The sequence below is a fragment of the Convolutriloba macropyga genome, chromosome 4 (genome assembly GCF_964194025.1).
Source record: "Convolutriloba macropyga chromosome 4, txConMacr16.3, whole genome shotgun sequence".
Taxonomy (NCBI): Eukaryota; Metazoa; Xenacoelomorpha; order Acoela; family Convolutidae; genus Convolutriloba; species Convolutriloba macropyga.
Genome location: NC_134471.1, coordinates 39,126,403 through 39,135,616, shown reverse-complemented (window position 1 = coordinate 39,135,616; position 9,214 = coordinate 39,126,403). Strand labels below are relative to the sequence as shown.

At 39.9% G+C, this 9,214-nt stretch overlaps 1 protein-coding gene across 1 annotated transcript in view; it reads right to left on the bottom strand.

Moving 5' to 3' along the window:
* Positions 1-510: 510 nt before the first annotated feature.
* Positions 511-9,214, bottom strand: part of LOC142337658 (uncharacterized) — a 34,416-nt gene continuing 25,712 nt past the window's right edge. The window contains exon 2 of the mRNA XM_075387065.1: positions 511-7,967. Coding sequence (XP_075243180.1) covers positions 617-7,942 — 7,326 coding nt within the window. The 5' untranslated portion in view covers positions 7,943-7,967 and the 3' untranslated portion in view covers positions 511-616. The remainder of the gene's footprint in view (positions 7,968-9,214) is intronic.

Genomic DNA, 9,214 nt, shown 5'->3' with positions numbered 1-9,214 from the left:
ATTGTCTCTCAGTTTCTGGCGAATTGAACTATATGACGATGGGCGAACTTCGGGTATATGGCAGATTCCCCGGGTGCTCATACAAAATTCTTAGTAGTCATACTATGTGATCCTGTATAAATACTAAGAAATGGCGACCCGGGTTGGCTATGTTGTTGTGACGCTAATGTATTTGATTCTCGAGTATTGGAGATGTTCAGCAAAACCATCATCTAATAGTTCCCCAACCATATATCAAAAGATTTAGTTCACCAATGCAATACAACCATATAAAATGAGTTTGGAAGAGATCAACTCCATATCTCAGTTTCAGTTTTTATATAAAATTTTTGGATATGTTCTGCTCCGACCCCCCCCCCCTCCTCCCCCCCCCCCCCCCCCCCCCAATATGACCATTTTAACTAACTGATACATACCTCACATAATGCATTGATCCAATAGCAATGATGCAGTAATACTGAATTTAATTTTTTAATTCATTTTCGTTAGTAAGGATAAGCCTTTGGGGGAATGATGAGGATCATCAATAACTGGTAGGCCGAAACAGATTAATTCCAGATATTTAATAGTTTTGATTACCGATGAAGATTTAGGGTGTTACAAATTTGAAGAAGATTCACACAACAACTCCAATTGTTGCTGGATGTTTGGCCGAAATGTCAACGAAGGCAGCATTCAATTGCATCGCATTAACTGCCTCAACAAACTCACCTCTCCCAACTCTGGCAAGCTCGCGAAGTTTGTCGAATCGGATTCGACCAAATCCCAGAGTGTATATTTGGAGTCTGTGATGCCATTTGTACTTGTTGCAGATCTCCCCCATTTCGACCTCTCCATTACGACAATTTCCGTCTGACATGAAAATCAGAACAGGAATCACGTTTCTGTTTAAGTGATTTCCAATCAAATCATCAGCGTCCTGCAGAGCTGCGCTGAAGTCATTTCCTCCTCCTTTGTATTTAAGCAAACCTTTCGAAAACTCACTTATTGCAATAAATTCTGCAACAATGCGAGACCGGTCGCTGTGAATAATTATAGAGATTTTGTCATTCGAAGATGTTTGCACTCGTTGTCGAACGAACTTCTGAACAGCTCGTACCAAAGACCACCACGGAGGTCCATGCATAGAACCAGAGTCATCAAGACACAACACAAAATGATAGAATCGGGTTGGGTGGTTACACGCAAACAAATGGCCATCTTTTGTGACAAAACCCCTTGATCTACCGACATCTGCGGGAGTCTTAATCGGGTTGTGCAACACTGGAAGGTCGCAAAATACTTCCTCTTGATCGTCAACATGCGTTTCAGAAGGACAAACAGCTGGACACTTCTGGAATTCTTCGACATCGATATCCTGACATGGATCTTGGAAACCGATCATAGCCCAGTAGGCCTCGTGAGTCATTTCGTCCTTGGGAACCTCCGGATTTGGGTGATACTTGGCTGTTTCGTGTCTCCTTCCGTCTTCCCGAGTTGTATAGTAACAATGTCCAGGAAGATTGTTACACTCTACAATGTGAGCGTGACCTCTGCCAAGTGTTTTGCAGAATACGTGGCACATTTCTGCCACTGCTGGTTCTCCCACTTTATATTTGTGGGACCCAACTTGAATGTCATCTTCGTTGGCAGCAAAGAAACAATTCCTCATGTTTCCATGCCTCACGTGATGAAGAACATCCCCACATTCTACGTGATCGACTGGTTTGTCACAAATATTTTCACATGTCGGGCACATAACCATGCAAAAGTGCATCTCGTTTGAGCAAACATGAGGCCCATCGTGAGTCCTCATGAACGGCTTAATTTTCTGACGGCATGTTAATTTTTGACCTTTTTCGGCAAATTGCAGACCGTAGGTAAATGTATCACGTGCTCCCGTGAACACTTCATCTTTCAGCTGCTTTTCGGTCCAAACTTGGCAAAACCCATTTTTGGTGCAATTATGTTCACAGTGATGTTCTTGTCCACAGAAGTGCTCGTCGCAGTCGATGCGAGTTCCTTTATTGTCTACTACAAAAGGCAGCTCATCAGACAATTTCTGCTCCATTCTGAAGATTTTGGATATATCGGTACCATGAAAATGGTCCAAAGCAGCACATTTATTGGGACAGGAATCAACACTGCATTTGCAAATACATTGTTCTCTTGAAAATTTATGAATTAAATGCTCCTCTTCACAGTTAATAATGCATCGACCATTGCACGTGGGAAGACTGCATGTTTCCACACACGGATGCCGTTTCTCCGAACATTGATGCTCATCGTCATGCCCGTTCATTTTTTGACATTCTGCCTCGCAACCATTCAACTCTTGATAACGACATGGTTTACCGCAAAGATGGTTAATCTCGGCACAGAGGTGCTCGCCATTGTGTCCAAATGGCAATTTGCATTTGTTCGTTTCTTTTGCCGAGTCACAGAAAGAACAGCTACTAGTACACTTATGAAGAGTGCAGCACTCGTGCGCTTCTTTATGGTTGGTAATTTGGCTACATTTTAGAAAACAAAGCTCACATTTCTCATCACAAAATTTGAATTTTTGCTGAAAATTGAATTCTTTGGTTTCCAGTCTTTCCATGATACCTTTGATGATATCGTTGTACTCTTGATTCCCGATCGCACCCCACTTTTTTAGATTAGTCTCCAACCAAAATCTCACTCTCTCAAACCGAAATTTGATACTCTCCTGCAAGTGTTCCACAAGATCGCATCGCCAAGCATGAAAATTGTCTGGAGTGATATCAATAATTTTCAAAAAATGCGTCAAAAAATCAAAGAGTTGGTTCTCAGTAAAAATGATGTCAAAATCATTTAGTACTACGGAGCCAACTGAGCTCAAATTTACATTTTTGGTTAATGGAATTAAGATCGATGGGTTATCAAGACTCTTCAGGTCCAGCTCGCGTCGTTTTGGATCCTCATCAGATGTTTGTCCAAAATAAACGGCATGTTCTAAATGTGCTTTCAAGAACCTCACACGTTCATCAATTTGCTGTCGATCTAGCGGCGCGAAATCGTTAACAGCCAGCTTAGCCATTAACAATTTTAGAGAACCGGCAAATTGTGTTCCCCCCTGAAACATAGGAGTTATTTCGTTTTTGATTGTGTGCAATAAGCACGCTATGTTTTCATAGTAGTCACTGCTTTCGAAAGCAGGGAAGGCTTGGATTTCGAAATTTCCGTCATACAGTTTCTTGATGAAGTTATTATCACTTTTGGAGACAATTGAATTGATTTTCTGTTCGAACTCTTTTGGTGTTTCCTCGACGTCCTGTTCTGCTACGTCATTAATTACAATAACAAATTTACCCCGAAAAACTTGTCCATTGCCCTTAAGTTGGTCGCTTCCTAAATTCATTTTGTTGAACAACTTTTCAACCTCTCTATCTAGTCGTTTTTCAGTTTTGAAGATAGTAATTGTCGAAATTGCGCTGTTGAAGAGGGACAACAACATGTCTTCTTGCTCAGTCCTTTCAATACTTCCAAGACCCTCGAAGTCTAGAATGACGTATAGACAATCATCCTGTTCTTTGACAGTCATCCAGCATCCGTCAGTGCATCTAGTTCCTGCTATGTTGAACGAGGACCCTGTCAAGTGGTTCAGAGTGTAGCTCTTCCCAGATGACTGTTTTCCCATGGAAGAAATCACCTTTACATCACCTTTCCACGCATTAAATATACTTTCGTAGAATCCGAGATTAATTTTGTCTGTGAGGTCAAAAGCAGTGCTGACGGAATCTAACGACAAAGAGTACCCCTTCTCAAGAATGTGAAAAACATTTGCGCGGCATCTTGCTATTTGAATGGGGACAAAAGTAATAAGTTGTCTGAGAAAATCTCCCAATTTTATGAGAATTCCAGTTGCGTTGACTGAAGGCATCTCAGTTAAGGACTTAAAGATTTTTTCAGTGTGAATGGCTAAGTTGTCAATGGGTTTGTGCGTTAAGTGGAGCTTGGAGAATAATGACGTCACTCCAGAGATGAGCTTCCGCCTCAGTGCGTCATTTTTAGCCAAATTGAGAAACCAAAAGTTTATTCCTTGGTTTCTTGCCAGCAGGAGATCCTTGCAGGGGAACTTAGTGTACATCCAGTAAATATAATCAATCCAGTGAGAGTTCGCCTGATGATCTTGGCTTACCGTTCCTGGCATTTTGTTCATGGCTTTCTTGGTTAATTTCATCTCATGTTGAGCTCCTGTTACTTCTATTTTGGCAATTTTGAAGCTGAGTTCATCGTTTTGGACAAAACTTATCATCTGGTTGCAAATAGATGTTAGATGTATTTCAGGCGACACCCCCTCAATCACCCCCAAAACATTGCCTGTTTCAGTCATCACAGGAAAGCATTGTCCATTCCTGGTGATTCCTAGTAAGCAACCACCATCAGGTGTACATTTAAGAGTCAAGTAAATGTCATCAGTATTAATGTTGACATTCTTTACGAGTGTAGATTTCTTGTAGTCCATTTTTCGCAGTCTACCATCGCTGAAAAACCATAAGTAGCTGCTGTTTGGCTGCAAGCAGAAAGGAAAATTGTCGTCATCCAGTCCAAACAGATTGATTAAGTCTAACTCTTTCAGTTTGTTGGCAGCAATATAGTCTTCATTGAAACGCAAAAAGTGAATGACTCCAAACTCCATGCAAGAATGAAACGCTAACACTCGTGATTTGCTATCGAATAAGCTTTCTGAAACAACTTTCCCAATTGGCATGCTAATAATTGCTTCCCTCGTGTCTGTTAAATTGAAGATTTTTGCTTTTGATCTGGCCTCTTCATTGAAAATGACCACTACTTTTGATGAATCCATGACATAAACAGCGTGTACAACTGTTTGTGTTAGACAATCTAGCTCTCCAACTTTAAGCCACTCTAATTTAGAAACTTCCAAATCATTTTCCCCTATCGTCAGTTCATCTTTGGACGGAGTAAGCTGATAGATTTGGATGATATTTTTGACAACTTCCTCCTCAGTTGTCTCCAGAAAGTAGCTGAACTCTTTTTCTGCTTTCTTTTTCCCCTGCCTAATGTTTTTCAACTTTTTTTGAGTCCCCGAATAGTCATCAGGAGCACGCTCTCGCGTTCTCATCGTTTCGTCAAATTTTTCGACAGCAAGTCTAGTTAACTCCCGCTCTCTGTGCTTCTCCTTGCCTTTTCGTTGGTGCTGCCGGCAGAAGGCGCGAAACAACGACGTGTTCGTGTGTGGTTCAATAATCCCACTTATGTACTGGACAAAGGTAGTTACTGAATACTCCAGAAGCTCGTCCACGCATTTGTAATCAATAGATGAAGAAACTTTGAGCATAACATTTTGTACAATAGCTTGGCCAAATAGTTTTTTCCACTTTTGACAGTTTCTAGTCAATTTATCAAGCTCCAACCATGTAATCTGGTGAAATCCTTTCTCCTCCATAATAGCTGGTTTCCCTCCTTCCAATTCTGACAGAGCAGTCCAGAGCATATATTTGCCAATTGAGTGTCTGGCTTCAACATTTTCTTTGCAACGACCTCTGACAAATTGGGCATCCGTCACGCGCAATACATTGTCAATTGAAAAGTGATCGAATCCTGCTCTTTCATTCCACATATTGTTTGTTATCAGCGGATTGTTGACATAAAAAGATTTGACAACGTTAAAAACGAAGTGAGTCTCAGATTCAATGAAGTACATCGCTGTAGAAAACAAAACAATTTCTCGTACAGCATCATCTTTTAAGATTTGCAGTTGAGCCATGTGCTTTTCAGCTTTTTCCTCGATAGATTCGTAAACTTCTGGATAGAATGTTTCTAAATACCTAAGTTTAAACTGATGGCAAATATCTTTTAAATCGTTGATTTCGGAAACCTGTAGGAGCTGCTTCAATTCATACACATCGGCCGGCCGACCTTCAAATTTGGGTTTTGAGGATCCTAGAGTTTGACGACAGACTGTTCCTAATAAACCACTCGCTGTTGAGGAAAAATTCCACTGATATTCAATATCTAGGTTTCGGATCATGCTGTCAAGGTCGAGAAATTTGAAGCTTTCTTGTTGTAATTCGTGTTTTTTCAATGCATAACAGGCTCTACGATTGCTCCTCGGAATTTCTTTCTCTTCAAAAGCCAATCGATTCTCGTATTTTTCGCTCACACATATGACTACATTTCGTGTTAGTTGAGACATGTACCTCAAAAAGTGCACAGATCTGGAATCTTTTTTGACGCACTCGAAGTCCTCGTTCTCTGAACGGAAGACAACAAACTTCAGTTCGCATTTTCGGAAACCGATGAGATAAATACCGGGGCATAGCTCATTGAAACAGTCGCTGAAACTCTGCATGTCTTCAACTGGTACTATTGGCTCAAGGGCTTGCAAAATCGCATCATTAGGTCCAAACAGCCCGATGCACTTCAATTCAACCTGGTTCAGCCTTTCAAAATCAATTATCATTCCATGAGAGATTGAATTGTAGAACACTGGCAGTTCGTCGGTGCTAGTCTCAGGAACTAATTTGCACAATGCCTCTACTCCCTCCTCTGACAATAAAAATTTGTCCACAGCATACCCGTCCTGAATTTCCTTGGTAGAAGAAATGAGTTGAATAATTGAGAATGCGCTCTGCTCATCTATTATCTCTTGCACATTTTCAAACTGCAAGTCTTCGTCGTTATTCATTTGATCTATCCTTGTACTAGTTGAAGGAGCATCATAAAACACGGTTTCTGGTGTCGAACAACGCTCGAGATCTATAGCAGCCGGGCCTACTTCTTGCAATCTGAACACATTAAAGTGTTTCTTGAGCTCACTTTTGAGATACAAGATCTGCTTTTTCGACAAATCCTCGTTAATCTCCAAGTCGTCCAAACTTTGAAATGAGCACACATTCTCCAATATCCAAGTACTGGCAGCTTGAATATCTGGTCGGTTCTTCAAGACTATTTCCACCTGTTCCAGAAAAACCTCACATGCCGGCCTGTCCTCAGTTTGTTTAGCTTCGTCAACTTGGTACACGTCTCGTAATTTTTCTTTCACAGCTTTGCACTGACGTTTACTGAGGTCTTCGCATTGGTCCAAATCGTCCAATTTCAAATTCGGAATGTCATGGGATGATAACCATTTCAGAATCCATTCTACAGCTTCGGCAGGCAGAGAGAGGGATTCTAGGAAAGACGCGACGGTCTTCAACTGAGGATTTTTGTTGTATTTTGAAACTTTAATTTTGACGAAAATCTCTTTCAGTTTTTCAGTGAGATCTTTAATTTCTCTTTTGCTCAATTCTTCACAACTTTCCAACCCTGTCTTCAGATCATCAAACTGCTGGATTTTGAGTAACACTTCATCAATTGCCTCGGCATGTAGGCTGTGCCCTCTCAGAACGTCTTCCAGTTCACCTAAAGCTGTGTTTACGCCATCTTCAGAATCATCAACCTCCGATACCAAAAACCCAACGCTGCTCAAAGCCGCTCTGATTTTAACACAATCTTCGGGCGTGTATTGAGATAAAAGTTCACCAGAATCAACATAACCACACAGAGATTTGCAACCCCTACTGAATCGGTCAATTAAGGCAGACTCTTGCTCAATGCTTACACCCCAGGAACACAGAAATCGTATAAACACCTGACGCTGAGCAGAAAAGTCTAGAAAATCATTCATCATCGCTTTTTCTACAATTTTCAATTTCTTCGGTGTCAGGTCTTCGCTATCATTCAGCGCCTCCAAAGAGTCCCAGTGGTCAAAATGGGACAAAATCCACTCTTTTGCATCATCGTCAACTTTACACGATCCTATAATTACCGAAAATGTTTCATGCCAGTTTCGCAGCGGTTTAAGAGATTCGGATGGTCCGGGTTGTTCAGTGTCAATAGAGGTGGAAGAGTGCTCGGTGTCATCGTGACCTGCAACTGCTCCACAGGGAACATCTATCTCCGCATCTGCACTCTCACAGACGTCGCCTTCCATGTGCCTTGAATCAGTCCGCTTCAAGCTGAAAAATGCTGATTTTACCAAATTTCAAAGATAAAGACAAAAACTTTTTTCACAACTTCCTGTCATAATATGGTATTTTTGATGCTCTATAATTACATTCCCGCTTTAAAACTGAGAAACTGATTGTACTCTTTATGCAATCAAAACCGAACGAAAAAGTCACGATTATAGAGATGCATGCTTGTCTAAACTAGTTTAACCCTAAACATAAACATCCAACAAAATAAATTCACAAAATCCAACAGTAAAAAATTTTGCCTTTTCATTTAAAGCAAGGTTTCGAAAAAGATAGAGTTCAAATCGACGTACAATTGCTGCACCCCTAGAAAAAAACAACAAATTGACAAAAAGTAATCACAATTGGTTCTCGTGACGCCATTAGGACAGCGAAAACGGAAAAGTAAATCGTATTTTGATTTGATATTTTGATTTCGTTTTAAGGCTTACCCTTACATCGCAATCGGAGAAGAATGGAGTTATACGAATAACATTTCTCATTACTAAATAAACTAACTAACTAAGACTATGTCCAAGACTAACTAAAATAAAAATTCAGCGAGAAACTTTTTAAAACATGATTTCTGCAATCATCCCGTTCTCTTTTTAATTTTGGTTTTCATGGACTCCATTCATTTCAGATAGTTATCAAAACATATATCAGTACATACTACAGAAGTAGTCAACACAAAAAAAATTAAATAATAACTCCTTTTCATACTTATTTTTTAGAAAACGTACTGTATCAAAGTCATCAAAGCTAGTAACAATATCTAGAATGACATTTTGTTCGCTATTAGAAAGAATACAATAGCTTTGAACAAAATCAATGAGCACAAAGCAGGACAGGTAAAAAAATAACAAATCGATTTTTACTCGTGTCTTTGAAAAATGGTGATGACAAACTAAGGGTCTTTAAAAGGCGTATTAGGTTAATACGACTTGTCACTCTGAAAACTGAGAAAAGAAACAACAGGAAAAGCCAAAAGGCCGAAAACGAAACAAAAAATTTCGAAAACAAAGTCACAGCTTTTGAAATTGCGTACTCTGAACTGAGATCATTAGAAAAATCTAATTATGCAAAATTTTGAAGCCCCATATAGTGAGATGTGTCATTATTGAGACTAAGGGACAAGACAACAAAAGACAACAAAAACTGTTCAAATTCTATATTCTAATCAAGGAAAGTGAGAAAAAGCAAACCACAGGACATTGGATCTTTTCTTATTCTGCTTGATAATTAAATAA